General features: G+C 40.1%; 2 protein-coding genes across 5 annotated transcripts in view; one reads left to right on the forward strand and one right to left on the reverse strand.

Annotated features, from left to right (window-relative positions):
* Positions 1-21,495, forward strand: part of prkacba (protein kinase, cAMP-dependent, catalytic, beta a) — a 271,936-nt gene that overhangs the window by 213,438 nt on the left and 37,003 nt on the right. The window lies entirely within an intron of this gene.
* ttll7 (tubulin tyrosine ligase-like family, member 7) overlaps positions 1-21,495 on the reverse strand; it is a 73,052-nt gene that overhangs the window by 32,847 nt on the left and 18,710 nt on the right. For all 4 annotated transcript variants that reach the window (XR_015089035.1, XM_086047770.1, XM_086047771.1 and 1 more), the window contains exons 7-10: positions 19,170-19,386; positions 16,505-16,669; positions 14,870-15,028; positions 1,886-1,980 (exon numbers count right to left, since the gene is read on the reverse strand). Coding sequence is in view for 3 of the 4 variants with exons in the window: in XM_086047770.1 (XP_085903896.1) it covers positions 1,886-1,980; positions 14,870-15,028; positions 16,505-16,669; positions 19,170-19,386 (636 nt within the window). In the remaining variant the exon portion in view is untranslated. The remainder of the gene's footprint in view (positions 1-1,885; positions 1,981-14,869; positions 15,029-16,504; positions 16,670-19,169; positions 19,387-21,495) is intronic.

Raw genomic sequence — 21,495 nt, forward strand, 5'->3', positions numbered from 1 at the left:
TTTGCCATAGAAATGAGGCTCGAGCGAGGGAGAAGAGAACAAAGACCATGCTCACTTGGAGCATGGACATGAACATGTTGTCATGTCGAAAAGAGCCCGTAGAAAACCACCACATTAAATGCGTTCTACAATTCATTTGTTATGAAATAATCAAGATAATTCTGTTTTGAATCTGGACTGTAAGAAAAGTGCCAAGATCAGACTCGAGATTATTTTCCTTTTGAGACCTTTTTGATCAGGCACTGTTTAGACCTGCTGAGCCAATGGAGGAATCAATTTTTTTCATCCTCTTGGATTTTTGCAACCCCCACCAGAGCTGACCCACCTTGATCTATTCTGCATGCAATTAATTAATTGTGTGTGTGTGACATTGGAGCTGTAGCCAAGTGTACAGTGGTCATTTTGTGGAAAAGTTCATGACCAGAAGTAACAATAGAAGGGAACTTCCTCAATTGACCAAGGAGGAAATTAACGAACAATTTAACAATTGCTATTTTCAAACATTATTTTAAATGGAATGGGAGAAGAGCAGCCTGGCAGTGCGTGTGGTAAGCACGTTCTGGGTTTGAATCACAGCTTGGACCTTTTTGTGTGGAGTTTGTATGTTCTCCCAATGCTTATGTGGCTTCTCTCCGGATACTTTGGTTTTCTAACACATTCCAAATATTAACTGAAGACTCTAAATTATCCATCAGTGTGCGTGTAAGTTGAACAGCTGTCTATCTGTTTGTGACCTATGACTGACTGAAAATAAGGCCAAAGTAAGCAGAGATGGATTCTCGTTAACCCATGACCCTGAACACAATAAGCGTTTGGAAATGAATGGAAGCTATGGGAGACTCTGAATGTTCTTAACTCAAGTGTTGTATTATTCACAATAATTCTGCCCAGAGGAGTTGTGCCATGGAGGGTAAATTTTTGAATGTTGCTCAACTTGCCACAGCTGACGTCTTGTTGTAAAATTGTTGAAACCAAGTAGTGCACTTCATTAATCAAGCAATCAATTCCACAACCATTAAAAAAACTATTGCATTAAAATGAGAAGCTTGCGTAAACATTAAGGTGAAGAACAAACATTGAAGTATGCACAATCTAAATGAGCATACAAATACAGGGGGCTTCATATTAAGTTTTTATACTGTATGAAGAGAGCATACTGGTGCAAATTATATGCAAACAAATTATATGTATAAATTACATATAAACAGACACTGCTTTAAAGGAACACCAAATCAAAGGCGTGTTACACAATAGTGTGCGTGCGGCGAATGTCAATTATTTAGACAAAAATATATTACTTTCTAATATATATACATTTTTTGTTCATTTAAGTATGCCAAGCATGTATAGCAACACGCAAGACAATTAAATGCTCTTCCACGAGAGGTAAAGGTACATAATTAACCTGTATATCGTCTCTGTCCTGTGAAAAACACTTATGTCCAATTTTTGAAAAAAAAAAAATGTTCACGTTGATGCGATGTCTGTAACGCGGAAACACAATTCACGTAAAAATAAGAACAAATGGACATAAGTGTTTTTCACAGGACAGCGACGATATCCACTTTTTGTGAATTGTTTTGCTAAGTGGTGTGCTGTAATTTTTTTTTCCCCCACGTGAAATATGTGCCTTCGCTCAATAAAGTTTGAGAAACACTGCAGTAAATAAGGATTTGTCTAGAGCTGAAAGGAACCCAACATTTTCAGGCTGATCCTTGTGTGCAAGTTGAACTGGATTGTACACAAACATCAGATCGAATTGTTTGGCTAAATAAAGAATACCAGATCACTGAACCTCTAACCCCCTCCTAAAGTAAAGTATGAAGTTAGTTTTGCACTTGAAGCATAACGGATCCTTAAATTGAACTGTGTGGGAGAAGATTACCTAATGTTGAGTAGTTTCAGAGCGTTGAGCAAAACTCCTCTCTTGACATCAAAATCAATCCTCTGATCTGTCCCAAAGCTTGGAGCTCGATTGATCTGTTAGAGAGAGTATGGAGTGAATACATATCACCTACTTTTGTCATCCAGGTCATTGTAATAGTCACCTATTGCTTTTTCTCAAATTAAATAGACAGACATTGTAGCCAATTGCAAAGAGCAGCTCTGAAAAGAGACGAAACCTGTCAGGTAAAAAGTAAAGAAAGTAAAACAAAAGTAATATGAATGGGGTAGGTACGGTGCCTTGAAAAATGATTCATACGCATTCAACCTTTCCCCATTTTGACACCATACGACAACAAACGTGAAAGTTTTACTATTGAGATTTCCTTCGGTGGACCAACACAAAGTAGCACAAGTGTGAAGTTGAGTGGAATTGATGCATAGTTTTCAAATTTGCAGTTTTGTTATACTTTTCCCATTTTTGGATGATGTGTTCAAATCTTAGGATTGTATTTAAGGATGTGAGAGCTGAATACAAATGCACACCATATTTTTCAGAATTGTATTTGCTTAAAAATTTGGAAAACTGTACATTTTCCTTCCACTTCACAATTTTGTGCTAACTTTGGGCTTCTTTATCAGAATAATTTCACAAAATACACTTACATTTGTAATTGTAAGGTCACATAAATGTTAAGAAATTCAAGAGGTATGAATATTGTACATTTTTGTTTGAATGAGAGAGTGACCCTTAATGCTCAAAACTGAGTAAGCAGTGCCAGACCAAAATAAACCCTATAAATACAAATTATAGCTATGCACTGAAACTGTCAAGAATCCACATTAATAATAATCCTGCATGAGAACATCAACAAATTATATTTGATTTCCATCATATTCACTCAAGACTTCTCTCAGAGCCAATGGAAAAAAGCCCAAACAGAATATGACACAATAACCCAATTAGATGGTAAAAGGAGCAATAAAATTATGTATCCACCAATTGTCATTCGTATGACAGAATAAGTCATGACTTCTTGCGAGTATATATGCCAGCTTTGTGTTCAATTAAACAGGCCCAGATTTCACACTGAGTAAGTCCATTTGTGAATAAATGGAGGCGAGATCATAATTATTTCACCAGTCATATTTTTGTGACATTCTTCTCTGGCAGTGTGCCATTACATTATTCCAATGTAAAACGAGTGCCTTGTCTCAATAAAGGTTGGCAAACACTGCTATAGCCAATGTGTTATTTGCAGAATAAAGGGCCAAATCACTTGGAAAAAAAGAATTGTCCTTTCAAACATATTTCACAACAGTCCAGGTCAATGTCACATATTGTATCAGGTGTAACACGAAACACAATACTGTACACCTATTCTGGCTTTCACTTCATTTTCAAAGGAGATCAAAATGAAGGCGTTAAACACGCACCAAGGGGCATTGTCTTGTTTTTGTTGAGTTGGTTGCATTTGGAGGTATTTACACTGTATATTTGGTCAGTGAAGGTGTAGTGCTTCACCTGCCTGACTTGGTACACAGGCAATGTGGCTTCAGTTCCCAGTCATTGATGGTGTGAATGTGAGTATGAGTGCTTGCCTTTCTTTAAATGTGCATTGAGATTGACTGTTGAGCTCAGCTCACCATGACCCTGAACATGATAAGCGCTATACAATATGAATGGATGGTCTTTATATTTATGATTGCAGAATTATGTTTTTTTGTTTTTTTATTATTCCTTGCTGCCCTGACAGTTATCAATTTAAAAAGTTAATAATATTAACAACAATTAATACTGCGACCCTCGTGAGAAAAAGAGTGAAAAAGAGAGAACAATGAATAATATTAAGAAAATGAAGGCAATGGATTTCAAAGCCTATATTAATAGCTACCTTAAAATGAAACGGTAATAATTGATATTGAAAGTCAAAAACACACTGCTTGATGGTGTTTTAAAAGAAGCGCTGCATCCAGCTTTAAACAGTAGCATTTTAGCATCAGAGTTGTGTGATGATGGTAGGTAGACACAAAGAACTTGAGTGTAAGGGAGAGAAAAGTATACAGTTGTTGTATACAGTTAACTTTGTTGGATATTTATGAGTTGAGGTTCTGAAAGTTTGTGATATGTTTCCCATGATAAGCACTAGAAGGTGGATGGATGGAGGAAAACGTGTTTAAAATTTCTATGATGTAAATCTGAAAAAAACAAAAAACTTATCAGATTCAAGTTAAAAGAAATGTAGTCAGGCAGTCTGGTTGATATTTTCGTCTGAAAAAATGTTCACTCGTTCCTATCCTCTTTTCGTAAAGCTATTAAACACACAGTGTTGGTCATATTGCAACAATGATCCACTCAGGGGGTTTAAGAAAAAGAAGTACGAAAACAGCATCAAACCTTTTGGAACCATAAAGATTTTCGAGAAAGAGCCCCTTTACAAAGATGTGCAAAGTCCCTGGCACTCAGGAACTCCATCCCTCTTTCTTCCTCTTCTGAATGAGTCTTTACTAATCCTCACACAAAGGTGCTTACTGTGCTGTGACAGATTGGGGAACAAAGCTGTAAAATGATATTTCACAAGCATAACCAAGCTCCCAGAAACGGACCGAGCCAGGTGGTTGACCATGTTTCCAACAGTGGGGCAGGTTGCTTAAAAAAAGAGAAGAGCACAAAATAAAGTGAAGTAAAATTCTCAAACTACCCTCTCCACCAACAACAATTTGCCTTTCATCAATACTCTTTGACGTCATAATCTCGGCTATCGCAATCTACTGTCCGGTATGTTGTTTTATTTTTTTTTAATCCTGAAAAGTTGTAAAGGCTATAATAAAATTAAGTAATTACAAAAAAACTTCCATTAATGGTCAGTGTAGTATGTTTGCGGCAGTGTGGCGTTAGACACTAAAGAAATGTTACTTTTGTATGACAACAGAAATGTAAAGATTGAAATGAACTGAAATGTCATGTTGCTGTCATTTGTTGAATTAACTGGAAACTACAGAGTATGAATAAAGGCGCATAGTCACATGCTTTTTCTATACAACAAACATTTAGAAGGAAGAGGGCTGGATGCTAGCAATGGCCTCAACACAAAAAGAAAAAAAAATACAACCCTATTGGTTTCACTCAATAGAACACGATCAATAATTGATTGTAGATTCGTCTGTATACTGAGGACAGAGCCTCAGTTGGACCTACAATACCTCACTAAAGCGCAGAAAAACAAAAGTTCTGTTTCTATTTAAAGCGGTAGTCAACCCAAACATATTTTTTTCATGAATATGTTCTATGCAGGCCCACTAATTGAAACACGGCATTCCATTGCTTTTATGGAATATGAGTTAAGCAGTAAAATCTCTCTATCCCTGCCTCTCAGGGGGCGGCCATTTTGTCACTTCTGTCGACTGAAAATGAAGTTGCTCACAGTTGCTCAGAGCTCTGTTAACGACCAATCACAGCTCACCTGATTTCTGAAGATGAACCAAGATTGGTCGTTATCTGAGCCCTGAGCATCTGTGATGTCATTTTCAGTTGACAGAAGTGACAAAATGGCCACCCCCAGTGATGGCTAAAAATATGTGGATTAAGTCTTATTCCACAAATGCAGTATTTTTCAGAATACCTTGTTTCAACTAGTGGAGCTGCATAGAACATATTCTTGGAAAAAAATATGTTTGGGTTGACTTTAAGATCTTGCTGATATAACAGCCACCATGAAAAGAAATAAGGTTTTTAAGTGCCTAAAGGAAAGGCAGACTGTCTGTGATCCCGCTGACCGTTGTCTCGTTACTTGTCTTCATTTCTTAGTTTGATTTGTGGTGTCAAGCTGTCAAGGTAGACTGGCGTGGCAGCACTTGCTGTGCCTTTCTTTGCTCTCGCGTGGTCTTACTCTCAGCCTGCCGCACTTGGTTAGTTTCTCCAACCTCTCTCCTTCTTACTGTCTTTCAGCCCATTTTCTGCCCACTGTCTGGTTGCTACCTTATTCATCTCTTCTTCTGTATTTCTCCGTTTCCCTTCCCTGGCAGAGGAAGTCTGGCCAGTCTGGTTCTAATGAACCCCTGTTGGCTCCCAAAGCCCCCACTCTGATTTCCTTAAGTGACTCTGGCAGGATCTTAGAGGAGCCCTTGGTTACTCCAAGACGTATTCAATAAAAATGTCAGATGAAAAGATTAGACGCTCCTTTTACTCCAGCTTTGATTCCTTTTAGCATCGGCATGGCATCAATGTAACCCAAATATCACTTACGTAGTCGAACAGCAGGGAAAGTACGTATCATGTCACTAAGTTTTCAAAGGACAGTTTTATCCTCTTATGATCACTCAATTATGTCTGACAAGATCAGAGGCTGAGCTGCAAATTTTTAAAACTCTCAATACTGTTGGCTATATTGGTATTTCACTCTGCAGGGATCTTTATTTCCACTGTAAAGTATTGTATATGTAACTTTTAAGTTTAACTTTATGTAATTGCCACATGATATGTTTTTAAGTATTTTCCACAAAACCGTGACCCATTTCCCTTTATTTCTCAATGTATAGTACATTAATCTTTTTGAGTAAAAAAAAAACAAAAAAAACAGGCATAATAAATATTTGGCATTTGGTAAATATGGTGGTCGACTGGTTAGCACGTCCGCCTCACAGTTCAGAGGTCGTGGGTTCGATCCCGGCTCCGGCCTCCCTGTGTGGAGTTTGCATGTTCTCCCCGTGCTTGCGTGGGTTTTCTCTGTGTGCTCCGGTTTCCTCCCACATTCCAAAAACATGCATGGTAAGTTGATTGGACTCTCTAAATTGCCCCTAGGTGTGATTGTGAGTGCGGGTATTTGTCTTTGTGTGCCCTGCGATTGGTTGGCAACCAATTCAGGGTATCCCCGCCTACTACCCGAAGACAGCTGGGATAGGCTCCAGAACGCCCCGCGAGCCTTGTGAGGATAAGCGGTATAGATAATGATTTGAGGAGACCTTGAGTCCTCAAAAAACACAAGACAAACATAAAGCAAAGACGTGTCTCTGTTAATGGTGCAAATGTGTGGAATAATTAAGAAAATAAATTGAAAAGCTATGGTTTCATGATTTCTTTCAAAAGCTCAAAGTATGGACTAAAATCTACAGTATGAACAAACGTAAAAGAAAATGTTTTCAAAACGGGTACATTTTGTTGATCTGACAAGGGTGAAAACTTTTGTGAAACAAATGTTGTTGTTTTTTAAAAGAGGGTTTCTTGTTTCTCTTGAGTTAATTCTACTGTGTGAGATGATGAATTTTATGTAGGCATTCTTTGCTGAAATATGTTTTGTTAAGTAAAAAAGGGCGTAGGCTTGATCAGCTGTAGCTTCACCCTGAGCCTTTTCGTTTGGCTGAAGGAACTGACTGTGACTGTTTGACTGTGTTTTTTCTAACTGAAGCTGATCGAATAAACGTAACCAATCCTTCACTCAAGGCTGAAGTGCACAAACTTACAAATTATGTTTTCTAAGGACCTGCAAGCAGACCTCCACAGGTGTATGATGTAATGTTGGTCAGGGCCATTACAGATTTTCACTGTGAAGTGGGCACTTGGAGTCTGCCTTCCACCCTTATTGTTCATTTCTGTTTGTGAACACCCCCGGCCGCCCAAAGCTGTGCTGCGGCCAAGGAGGGCAGTTTTAAAAATATACACTGTTGTCAGATTTATGAATGAAATAGGATGACATCCACCACACATATCCACAGAGCTCATAATCTGTCCGTCTGCACCTCAATCAAATTCACCAAAATCGCATTACACCACCTGCGCCACAACTTACAGCTAAAGTTTAGTCTACTTTCAGTCCCCAAATTGTCAGGCGCAACAGGCATGTGTAAAAGAAAACACCCTCGATCCGCCAGAATGCCCAGCATGATGCAGCAAAGTCTTCCAAAGTCTAAAACGCACCTAACTAGGCTTGCACCAGCAAGAAAACCAAGATATGCCTGTTTTTACGCCCGAGTGAATGTGCGCTGTCTGTGAAAATAGAGCCTTGAGTGTCACTGAAATGCCTGTCTAGATTCTCAGTCCCATCTGAATGTTTCCTGTTATTATTGGTATTTCAAACTTCGGCGTAATAAATGCACTCATAATTTACTGTAGTCACGCTCATCCGTTATAAGATGACTTGGTCCTTGAAAATAAACCTATAGTTGACATCCATTTACTGTCTTTGCCCGATAACATGGCCATGGTGATGGCTCAACACCAATCAGCTGCCTTCTTTTCCAAAACAAATCACCACCCATTCTGTGTCTGGAGAAGTCGTCAAACAAGTGCAAGGTCTCCTCTTGATTAATCAGTTGAGTAAAATTCCTCCCTCTTATTATTCTAAGCAGTGTGTAAACAACCGCTGCTTTGACAAGGCCCCCTTTCTGCCACGCACAATGGAGGGTATCGGCACAGTCCAACCGCTGCCAGAATGAAGTGTTTGTTGCAGCGCAATTGTGGAGAGAACAAGAGAGTGATTGAGCAGAGGAGTGACTAAACAACGGACAACCAGACAGCGAAACATACAGTTACAATGGATATTATAAGTCGACACACCCCTGTGCAGATGCCAGGTTTTTGTGATATAAAGAAATAGATCAAGATGAATCATTTCAAAAGGGGAAGAGGAGGAGTAAAAAACAACTGGGATTAATGTAGTTCTGGTGCTCACCCTTTTATACCTGTGAATATACAAACTAATGTTAAATGAGAGTCAGCATAACTCCAAATAAAATGTGGATGGTCTAGTAGTCTTTTCCTGACAATTTTCTGCTTTCTAGAAGAAGCCTGAAGGTTTTGTGTTAAAAGCGACTACTATTTTGAACTGACCATAATTCCCTCTACCTTGATTAAGGCCTCATTTCCTGCTGAAGAAAAACAGCCTCAAAGTCATGACGCTAACACCACCGTGCTTCATTGTATGAACGGTGTTCTTTTGATGATGGACAATGTTGTATTTGCGCCAAACATACTTTTTGGAAATTTGGCCAAAAGGTTCAGGTTTGGTTACATCAGACTAGAACACATTTTCCTATGTGCTTGGGAGATTTTGTTATGGTCTGACACCAGTCAGTGTGAGCACAAAACCCACAGGCCTCCTGCTAGAAAGCAAAAAAATATTTGAAGGAACAGTTTTCGAGAACGTGAACTTTTGAACTTTATTTAGTTCATCGGAAGCACCTTAAATGGTGGCAGGTAATGGTGGGAAAATGAAGCTTCAAGATGCTTCATGAACCAGTTGTTGTGTTTTTGAGTCAAAAAATACAATAATAATTGCCCTCTCCCTAAAATGTTTTGAGTTATTACAAGTTCGCAATACAAGTTATTGGTCACATTAAAGCTGGAAAAAGACATGAAATGAATTTACTTGGCCTAATTATTCTATATCACAAAAACCTGCCATTTAAATAGGGGTGTGTAGACTTTTTATATCCCATAAGTTGTGGTCTTATTTCAGCCATCTTATCAATACTGTTGTGTTCTTTCCTTTTGTGGTGCTTTGAGGGCTGACAAAAGCCAAGCAACTGCTGCTGGTAAAGGTCCTGTGAGTAAACAAGTTGATTCTTAACTTTACAGTATATCTTATATTTTACTTTTAAAAAGTCAGCACACACAATGGTGTAATACATTAATAAGATGTATCAAGATCGTAATATTTCGTTATGACTGGGACAAAATATATTTTTTCATCCAAACATCCAACACATTCAACATCTTTGTCTACTGTTTACATGCGGTATTTATCTTCCGCCTCAATGACGTGCGTGCCCAGTCACACACTGTCAGTGGCATTGCTACGCGTGATGATAAATGACTAAATGCTGAGGTGTGTTTTCAAGCGCTCCATATACAGTATGAGGCATGTGCAGCCCTAATTTGATACTTATTCTATGAAATAGTCATCTTAGAGGAAAATGGATGTGGATAGACACAGACAGTCCCATACATCATTCTAATTATTCCTTAATAAACCTCTATGAGCTAAAGCGTGGCTTGTAAGTGTCTACTGCCACCTACAGCTTACAGGAAAAAAGGAAAACCCCTTGAGAGTCTGGGACAAAATCAATGAGCATTTAAATAAGAATGAACCCCAGTAAGTGCGGCATATTAATCAAAGGCAGAAGGAAAATTAAAAAAGGAAAGGGGATTAAAGCAAGAAAATTAAGAATATAAAACGGTATGTTTTCACTGTCATTTTTCACCCCTAGATTTCCAAAAATTGAATGAGGACAACTTAAAGTATACTGTAAGTAGCAACTAAATCATGACCACTATGGAGGACATTGGAGGGTTTAGAAAATATCTTAAAGGCTGCCAAAGCTCTAAATCTTTCCTCCAAAGATTCAGTGGTATGCTTATGGCTGCTGTTCAGCTGTTCAGATTTACAACTGTAGGAACACAGACCTTTAACCTCACAGAGGATTCACCGCACAGACCAACGAAAGTTTGATACACGTGGCCACAAAAGTGAGAGACAGTATTTATTCTGTATGGGAAACTAAGTACTACAAGGCAGTTGCATTTCATTTGCGGTGCGCGTTTGTATGCGTTGGGAGGTGCAGGAGAATAAAACATCCATATGTGGGTTTCTTTGTGCACGTGAGTATTGTGGCATCTGTTTACACTTGCCATTGCAGATTAGTCCCCACAAACACACGCATACATTTGCACTCCAAATTAAAGGAAGTCTGGATTATGTTGGCTCTGAGGGATGGACAGTTAAACCAAACTCATCTTGAAGCAATCGGGTATAGCGTACTAAAAGAGAGGAAAGTTGCTGGTAGTGAGGGAGGGGTTGAAGTATCACCGCCTTTGGGGAAGCAGTCCAGCTGCAGTCTGCCGGTCTGTTGTCGTTATGCCAATTCACACACACCCGCACGCGCACACTCACACTGAGACACAAACATCCCATGCCACGGTTGACCTAACCATGCCCGCCTCATTAGTTGCCAATCACTCTGCACAACCCTTCTCGAGCAGCAGGGGGGATAGAAAATGGGAAGGAATGGATGGTGAGATGTAATCACAACCATCAATAATCACGCTGCCTGCACTGCAGCATGTACTGGCATCTCTGGGGTTCTAGTGACTATAATGAGGCTGGACCTCAATCTATTTGTCTTGTGGAGGTTCGTGGACACCTTCTGGAACCTTGCAAAAATGATCAATTATAGCTTAGGCTGTGTTTATTCACTGCATACATTCTGTTTTGCCAGCCACCTTAAACAATAAGTAGTCATAAACTTGACCAAGGGCCGTGTTGCACATCTGAATGAGGAGATGGCTTACAGTTTATGATTCATATGAGTTACAATCTTAACATTGAGTGTGTTCTCATTTTTTTCAAACAGCTTTCAAACTAGTGAACGCCACCACATGGTTGAGTTAATGTAAACTAAGGCGTGCCAAATTAGGGTTTAAGCCTAGGTTGGGTGACAGGGGATACAATCTGTCAACGTCTATTGAGAGATAAGGGACAAGTGAGTGCGTGCATGGGTTGCAGTTAAATGAGGCAAATCAAATGTCTCATCTATGGAAGGCATGCTGTCTGGGCAGCTTTAATGAAAGTGTCATTTGGGTGAGGGACTGTATGTACACGATTGTGTAATTTCCAAATCAAATAATGAATCATTCTACTGTTGTGGTGAGGAAGAACTTCTTTGAGTTTAACTACAACAGACATTGTGAGCCAGGTGCTTTCTCAGTGTCCTTGCCAGGCGATCGTCAAAGGGGCATTGGTGGGCGTCATTACGCACAAACGTTAACTATGTTAACCACTATACTACCAATATACAAAAATTTCCTATTCTCCGCTTCTCTCTCCAATTGTTGACCTTAATTGAAGAGCCATCACTCTTGCCTGTAATGTCTTCCCTGTGAAGATATTTAGCTGGTATGCATTTGTCATAGTCTTAAAGCGGAAGCCAACCCAAACATTTTTTTTTAATAATATGTTCTATGCAGGCCCACTAGATGAAACACAGCATTCTGATTAATATTTTGTTTGTGGAATGTGAGTTAAGCAACAAAATCCACCCGTTTTTAGCCATCTCTGGGGCAGTTATTTTGTCACTTCTGTCGACTGAAAATGACATCACAGACCCTCAGGGCTCAGATAACGACCAATCATAGCTCAGCTTCAGAAACCAGGTGAAACCGTGATTGGTCGTTATCTGAGCCCTGAGGGTCTGTGATGTCATTTTCAGTCAACAGAAGTGACAAAATGGCCGCCTCTGAGATGGCTAAAAATGGGTGGATTTTGCTGCTAAACTCATATTTCATATTAATCATATTGCCTTGTTTCAACGAGTGGGCCTGCATAGAACATATTATTGAAAAAAATATGTTTGGGTTGACTTCCGCTTTAAGGCAATTTTACATATATTGTATATATATTTGCATCTTCATTGTTATGAGGCAAAACTTCTCTCAAAATATGAGACCTTTGTTCCAAAGACTTTATCCCAAAATTGCAGCTTTTGGTCTGTCTTTAATGGGAGGATGTGAGAGGAAGACATGTTCTTTTTCAATCACCAGCCTCCTACACCCTCTCAGAAAATGATTTAACATGATTCAAGCACCAATGCAACGGAAAGGGCTAATTTAATTTGACAGCATCTTCTATTTGATACCATCGAGCACTCAGGTATCCACCTGGCTTTGAGTTTACACAGATTGGAGTTCCATTTCCTGTCTGCAAGTAAGAATGTCCAAAAACCAACTTTGACATTTGAAGGAGTAAAAGAGGATGACAGTGTCAGAACGGCATACTGGGTAAAGCAGCATGCAGGCCTGGCATGGCTAATTCACAATGACACCAACAGTGAAACCTGAGAGGTTACATCTACAAATTAAAAACAAACCTGGGAAGACGAGATTTGGTTTCAATTCCTGACACGAGTCTTACCGTTTTGGAAGTAAAGAGAAGTTGAATACTAGAAATGGTTTGAAATAGATCTAATTAAGCGCAAACTGTAGCAAAGTAATCTTTCAAAAAAAATTTCATTCAAGCTTGAGGGCTTGCCAAAGGGCACCGTTTTCAGAAAGCCTGTCCTTGCTGCGTTTAACGTCCCTATTGAATAGCAATGCACATCAACAGGCTACAGAGGTAATAAAGTTATTTTCGGACGTGACAGCCTCCGCAGAGAGCATTTAAGAAAGGCTCTTGATTCTCACAACTGTCCCCTGACTAATCATTTTGAGTTTTGGCAATAAATGACTGTTGCTGTAAATGTTGCATGAAAGAGAAGTAGGTGTATGTGCGAAGGATGTTAATTGATGAACGTTATAGAGAGCTGCTCTTCGCACAGGGACGATCATTACTGCTGGAGGGGAACAACTGCAATCATGGCTCTGTAGCATGTGTCTCACACACACACACGTACGCAAACACGCGCACACACACAGTCACAATGAAACTTAAGTAGCACTACTCTTCTGCACCCTTTGTCATGTTATACTTTGTACAAATGCAAACCAAAATGCCAGGTGATGAAATTAAGAATCCGAAACACAGACTCCAAATATCAGTCCTACCATTTCAAAGGAAAAGAACCACACCGCAATGCAAAATATAACATGTAAGAATTAAGTAATACACTACAATTGATAATTGAATATTCATTATTACATCACAAAATATGTTGTGCCATAAACCAGACACGTTTTTTTTTCCGCAACTAGCTAATGATTACTTGTATGGCAGGTCTCTAAAGAGAAAGACAGGGCGTCACAATTGTGTGCTGATTTTTACAGTCACGCATAAAAAGAGGATGTAGAATTACAACTTTACTCTTAAAGTATCACATTTTTACAGAAAATTAATGGAATAAATTGTCATATTTTACTTCCCATTCTTTGAATACTATGACTTGTATTTATGACTTTATTGTGCCTTTATTCTTCCCCAAAAAAATTCCAGTGTGGCCATGGTAGGCCTACCACTGTACTCTGTACAATCATGTACATATCAGTACTGCAAATCAATTATCTTTTTAGGTGGTGTGATGGTGACAACAGGACAAAAATCTCTCTAGCATTCGCCACTTTAGTCCATTTTGGGAGCGCAGGGAATGGAGATGGTGGGGGTGTTGCTCATTCGGGTTTAAGGATTTAGGTCAGACTTTAACTGACTGGTTGACATGAAAATGGTCAGCCACAAATCCTGGAATGGACTCTAAATTGAAGCCCACTCTGCAATGAGTGACACTTGAGAGATTGACACTGAGTTGTGGGCGTGTTCCTTGCTATCCTGACCTATATATTCTACATGTGTGTGTGTCCGTGTGTTATTGTACTGAACGCACATAAAGTCCCGTCTTGCTTTTCACGCATGTATTCCCATACCTACATTTTTACGTGAGTGTGTGCAAGTGGGTGCATGCGTGTAATTGTGTCTCGGCCTGATTAAACAGTCCTTAGAATGAACGAGGGAATGTTTCATATTCTAGAGTGTATATATACATATTAGAGGCCATGTGGGTGTGTCTCGGCGTTTCTGTGCACCAGGAACAAGAGTGTACAAGAAAATCAGTGTGTGTTTATGCGTTCTGTCAAAGTGAGGCACCGTTGCCCTCCCTCCTGCTTGATGGAACAGTGCTTCACTTCAGAAGCCGCTGGTAGCAACCGGACAGGTGAGACTCCACAGACTGCAGCACTTCTTGCTGAACCACACACACTATCAAATACCGCTTTTAATCACAGAGTTTCAACTCCGTTTTGCGATCCATCCATCCATTTTCTGCCGTGCTTGACCTCATTTGGGTCGTGAGTGATCTGGAGCCAAGCCTATCTTAACGTTGGGTGAGAGATGGAGTACACAATGGACTAGTCAGTCAATAATGGGGTTTAAAACCACTTAATCATTTAAAACGTGAGTATAATCAGAGCCAAAAAAATATTATGTTAAATAGTTATTAGAATAACAATGTAGGGAAATGTATTTCAAAATTGTCATTAAAACTGGTCTAGACAGCAATGAAATTGTACCTCCAGGAGCCAAGGTTTGAGTTTACGGTCCAGGATTATGTCAAAGCCCAGGACCTCAAAGCAGACACTGTCGCTCCCTGGTGGCTGGCCGGGCCTGCACATGCGGTACGCATGCAGCACGTGGGGCTCCGCCACTATTAACGTCTTAACGACCAGTTCCTGTCATAACACACAAAAAGAGACACACCGTCACAAATTGAGTTGGCAGAACAAAAAAAATCCCACATCAAAATATTAATTTTGTCAACCAATAAAACTTTGGTACAACAAACAGTTTTACCAAAACAAATGTGTGTGCTTTTTAATATTTAAAGCCACAGACAGAAAGCAGTAAACAATCCACAATAATTTGTGAGTATGCACATACACTAGGTTTTGCTGGCTTGGACTCACACGCGCACACACACGCCCACACAGCCCCCCACACACACACACTTTTTACACAAAGCTTTCGCTCTCCAGTCAAGTCCCATGCAGTGTTGCTGGCCCATACACTGCTCAGACCACACTAACTGTTGGTTGCAAGAGGGGGATGCAATATTATGGCCTTGGACTGATAAGGCAAAAGCCCCACCGTCTGTCCCTCACACAGGTCCGTGCAACTGTCCAATCCACAGGCTGCCTTGTACGGACACCTGCTCCCACTATACCACCCTTCATGCCAGAAGAGTGTGCTTGTGTGCGTGTTTTTGTGTGTCAGCCCCCAAACAATATAAGTCTATCTCGAGTGCATGTTTTGTGTGAGTGTGCAGAGTTTAAATGTTTCTCGCTAGCATACTTTGTCTAACCAAAGTCAAATTCACTCGTCCTATCAGAGCATCATTACAATACTTGAAATATTGTACAAAGATTTGCAATGGCGTTGAAAGGCGCATTTTAAAAACATACTACCGGTACTATAATACTCTATGGCTTTCTTGTTGTGCTCCTTGCAGGAAAAGAGTCCAAACAGCCCGGCACCCGGTCTGTATGCATCAAAGTGTAAACACAAGATGAAAAGCGAAGGATAGTGGGCAGAAAGCAGTAGCAAAGTGCAGCTTCGGATAAAATAGCAGGAAAAATATGATGAGAGAGCAAGAGAGGTGGAGGACATCTGGCTGAGTCAGTGGGTGACACTTTGGTGTGTCACCAAGGGATGGGAAGAGACCGCATAAAGGTCCAGAAGACAAAAAGCACATTTTTATATTTTCTCTTTGCTTACCACTGCATTACATTAAAAAATATAATAACTTGCTTGGGCCTAAATCTTTTCCAACAAGGTTACAGTTTTACAACCATGGTCAAAAGGAGTAGCAGAACGAGTAAGAAAGGAAGAAGGGTGTAAAAAAAAAAATGAAGGAAAAAAAAGTCGAGGTGTTTAGATGAGCTGGGAGCAGTGCCAGACTGGGCGAGCTCACCCTCCAGGAATGATGTTTTGACCGGGTTCTTCCAGTCAGTTAAACAAAATTCTAAAGCTGACTGAATATCTGTCAAAACACATCTTGTCAAACCTTTGCTGGTCCACTTTCTGTGTCCCAGGCAGCATGTGTACTGTATAAGTGAGCGTGTGCTTCCAGATGTCAGCAAGCATGTGCTGTTTGCCTTTGCAGTGCATCTGCTGTGAATGTGTAGTGCGTGAGTCAGCTAACCACGTACAGAGACGTCACCCCAGAATTTGGCCACGTCGTAATCGTTGGTGCGCAGGAACTCTGTGAACCAGCTGATGGATCTTTTGCTGCCTTTGTCCACCGTCTCATCCCGCTCAAAATTCTCATTGTGTTTGTTGACTGAGTAGTTGGTAAGATGCATGTAGAGTTGGCTCTGAGGAGATAAGGGTGGGTTCGAAGGAAGGGATAGTTTGTTCAACTGTAAATGTACAGTCATATTAACAATGATAAAAAAATGTCAAATAATTCAGGCCACAAAAATCCTCATCAGTATTTTCCCCCATCAATTCCGTTTTAAGCAGTTTGATGCTTTATACATAAGGAAAGCTCATAATCTCAAATATAATATGGATGTTAAATTTGTATTGATTGGGGGAACTCTGCTATTCATTTGTGAGTGGTGGTTAATTATCCCAGAAGACAGCATACTCTATAAAGTACATATGTGGGATGAGATGATAATTCCATTTATCTATTTGATTATCATCAAGAATCGTGCTGATGATGTAGAAATTGATGTACAACAAGTTTATGTAACATAGTCGCTTTCCTCTCAAAGGAGTGAAGGCATAACACACTTCACTGCTAAGCAAAGGGACCAAAACATACAGGCCCAACCAGTTTGCAGCCTAAATGCAGAAGAAAACGAAACAAAATGTGAAAGTTTTATTCTTTAATGGTGATCCTTGTGAGGATAAGCCCATTGGATAATGGACAATATAAACTGCAGTAAATAGCACTGATCCTACTACCAGGCGAAATTAGCATGTCAACCACACCTTTACCTTATGAACTGATCAAGGAGAACTGTTCAAAAGCCCCTCCCTAATACATATAGACAATAATATCTAATATAATCTTCTCTTCCGGGTCCTCCCATCAGGGGTCACCACAGTGAATCATGTTTCTAACTTAATTGACTAACCTGATTTCTGGCTCAGTTTTAACGCCGGATGCCCTTACTGACGTAACTCTCCCAATTATCCAGCACTGGAGATATCCAGTGGCTGGGTGTGGGGAGACTATCTGGGAACCAACCCACCTACTGGCTGCATGAAAGACAGCAGCGTGAACCATCACACTACCGACGCCTTATAATTTTGACCAATAATACAGACAAAAAAAACACTCCCTGGCAATGATCAAAGTTGGGGGGGGGGGGGAATCATCAATAAGATCAGTGCTATGCAGCGTAAATTGGCAATTGTGACTCACTAAATCTCAATCTTCCCGCGAATGTACAAACTTTGTAGCATCTCTCCTGTAGCAGGGACATTTACCTCCGGAGCCGCTGCAAATAAACAAAGAGCCTGGTTCCAGACCTGCTGTGTATGAGAAGTAGACTAAGAGAACTGCTGTTGAGAGTTAATGCCATGTACAGTACACAAAACTGAATCAAATAAGAGTGATAAGAGCTATAGTGCCCCATAGTTCCCACAGAACATGGCTGGGATGCATCCCTGAGTGGCTGCCTATTAGTGGCCTTGTTGCACCCCTCTCTTTATAATGCACCCACGTCCTTAGCTACAAGGTAATAATACCGTGACCGCAGGCCACTCTACCTCCTGATGGCTGTCTGGCAGCCACTCTCTGTGGAATTGGACATCCATCTCCATGGCACGCTTGATTCTATCATGTGTCACAGACTTGGTAAGACAATACGTACTGTGTTGATATGCATCGTGCTTGATAGAAGTATGTGGGTGTGTTTGTACATGTGCACAACACAAGAGACTAAGCTGGTGAAGAACATCAAGGTGGATAGGAATACCTCAATATTGCAAGAAATATGTGTGACATTCACCCTACAAGTGTGTAGGTGCGTGCGTGTCATAATTATAGTTTTCGTCTCATACTATTAGAGTTTTGTTCGATTGAATTTTATTGCAGTGTTTTGTACATAAATTCAGCTTTAATGAGTGTGTGGCAAATATAGCAGTTTTTTTTTTTACTTCTTCAAAAGTCACTAAACGCACCAAAGGTTGTACAAATGTGAATTCACCTAAAACATCTGTAAAAATAAGAGCACCATTCAGCTTCATGAAATGTCTGCTCTGTGAGCACGTAAGCCAGGGCTGTCCAAGTTTATTTGCGGCCAGCAGCTCTTTTTTTTATTGGCCAGCAGCATATTTTAGAATTTTGCAATTCTAGAAAATTCAAACCAACCCACATCAGAACTTATAAAGGAGAATTAAAACCACACTAGCAACAGAACGGTAATATTACAAAATATCACATGGATCACAATATTGTCCACAAGTGTCTTTTGCATTTTTATTGGCTTTATTATGCCACCACGTAAGGGCAAAAAGGAGAAAATGATGAAGACCAGAAGAAAAAAAATGGGCACGTAAAGTAGTTAAAGTGGTACATGCGTCTATATCCCTGATGATCAGTGCAAATATTGCTATAAAAAAAAATGTTCACAGTGGTTAACTAATTCTTACATTGATTGGCCGTTGACAACATAAATTGTTAAGACATTTACAGTTAACACAGGTTTTAAACAGAATTTATCAGAATTGAAATTTTGTTTCGAAATTAGACCAAACTAGAAGTCGACCAGCATTGCAGAACGGACAGTATTCGACTTTAAAGGTTCCCCTGCGAGTGTGTTTTCAATGCGTGTGTTTGTGTGTGGGCGAATGACTCACCAGGTTGGCCTCGCTGGGTGCATGGTACTTCTCTGTGCCCATGCGGACCAGGCCGTCGTTGTAGAGGAAAATGCGAAGCGGGTCACAGGAAGTGACAAGGATGTAGATGCGCAGATCAAACTTGTAGCCCTCCATCAGGAAGGGTTTGTCCAAGTACTCCTGAACAATAAAGTGCTCCTGGGCAGGCAGCTTCTCACAGTTACGGATAAGTGAGATCCTGGATAGACAGAAGCCTTTATTAATCCTCTGGGGGGAAATTGGAGTGTCGTCAGCAGAATAATAAAATATGGCATAGTAAGGACAAAAAGATAATTAGAAAAATGATAGATGATGGCATAGAAGCGACCATGAACACTGACTGATGACATTGGCACTGGCATATGTGTTGGATAAAAATGGAGCTAAACTGTATACGCATTTTACAGCTTTCAACAGAGTATTCGTTTAAAATTGCTAATGGTTACAGGCATATATCTCGGGTGCAACATTTAGCGATGTCAGTATTTTTTAAATTTAGCCCCAAGATTAGCGTTATACTTCTTATGTTACTTAAACCAATTAATAAAATTTGTTTCGAGGAAGCAAAAGAGCCTGTAAATGTGTATTTTCTTAGTGTGCTTGATTTTGTGTATTTACTAGGGATAGACCGATATGCTTTTTTTCAGGTCCGATACCGATTATTAGTAGTCAAGTATTTATTTGTAGAAAAAAGGGGTCAAATGGTGTCAAATTTATGAAAAATAAAAACTCCCAACACTTCACTTCGTTTAAATGCCTTTAAGCCCATGTTTATTAAACAACTTTAGTGATTTACTAGATGTTAAAGCTTTTCTAGACCTTAAAAAAGAAAAGACAACTTTGTTTTAAGTCTCACAAAAAAGTGCAGGGAGCTCCCAGGCTCAGCTGCATGTCTTATAGTTCAATGAAAACAAAATTCTCCCTACAGTAAATAGTTTTCTAAAAATCCACTACAACTGAAATGTTTATCTTTCACACATCTGTGTTTTAAAGTTCAAAAACATAAACGTGAATCCTCAATGCAGCTACTAGCCAGAAAGATGAGCATGTTTCCAAGACCGGACTTTCACATGCAGTCAATTTTTGCACCATGTACAGCACTTGGATCAGTGGTTGTTTTAAAGTTCTCTATGAATAAAGTTGAGTTTAGCTTTTCATGACATGGCTTACACACAGAGACGCACACACTGGCACTCACGTCTTACTTTTATCACCATTTTCCTATATTATAAGCAACTTTACTTCTCTTAGGAGCGATGTCGTTCACAAAGCAATTTAACTGGTGTGACATAGGGGGAGTGGTTAGCTTGAGCCGCAAGGCAGCTTACTGTAGCGAGCAGAACTGCCCCTTGTGTTTATATGACATACAACGGCTCATAGTAATGTTACAAGTGAGCTATAGTAGACTGACATTTACTAAACTTTCGGCGAAGTCTATTGCATTACCTTGAACTACTAACTCGCCGACTCCCGCCGTGTATGTGCCTGGCTCGTCCAGGAGACACAGAGAGAGAGAGAGAGCAGAGAGCTTTACGCTGATTGGCTGTTACGCACTGCACAAGGAACCAATCAGATGGCCAGTGGTGCAGCAAACAGAGAGAGAGAAGCACGCTGCAGCAAGCACGACCAAAGCAGTTTTTGATTTATCTGCCTCAAAATGAAAAGAAAAGGCCGATGCCGATAATCGCCAAAATGCCAAATATCGGCCCCGATAATCGGCCCGGCCGATAATCGGTCTATCCCTAGTATTTAGTGTACATTAAAGTTGCCAAGCCTTTAGGTGTTAAAAGATCGGAAGCACGGTGCCCCGGTGGTATTCATATGACCTTCTACTGCTGCGGAACCTGCCATAAAAACATGTTTAAATAAGTGCCCTTGGCATGATTTATGACAAGTTTAAGAGCGATGACTTATTTGGCACAGCAGCGCACTAAGCCTTCCAAAATCTCTTTTACTCTGTTGATTAGCTGGCCCTTTAAATAAAAGTCAATGTTAAAAAAAACACACAGGTAGTTCTGGTTTTGTGTGAGCATCTGGAGAAGATTGTAATTATCTAAAGAAACCCTCATCAAAGACCATTGCTGGTCGCTGAGGTAAATATGAAAAGGCATTGGGCTTCATTTCTACATTACATTCCTTCTAATTCAATTTCCTTTGGTCTCATGTCACTGGCACTCAGGCTTAGTACACAGACGTGGACTGAGTTGTGTTTGTATGCATGCATTCATGCAGGTGAGTGTGCACGGAATCTGTGGCGCAGCATGTGTGAGTGTGTGTCTGCCCATGTATATATACAGTATGTGAGCTG

The sequence above is a fragment of the Filicampus tigris genome, chromosome 12, assembly GCF_054856515.1.
Source record: "Filicampus tigris isolate MCC_2025a chromosome 12, RoL_Ftig_1.0, whole genome shotgun sequence".
Classification (NCBI taxonomy): domain Eukaryota; kingdom Metazoa; phylum Chordata; class Actinopteri; order Syngnathiformes; family Syngnathidae; genus Filicampus; species Filicampus tigris.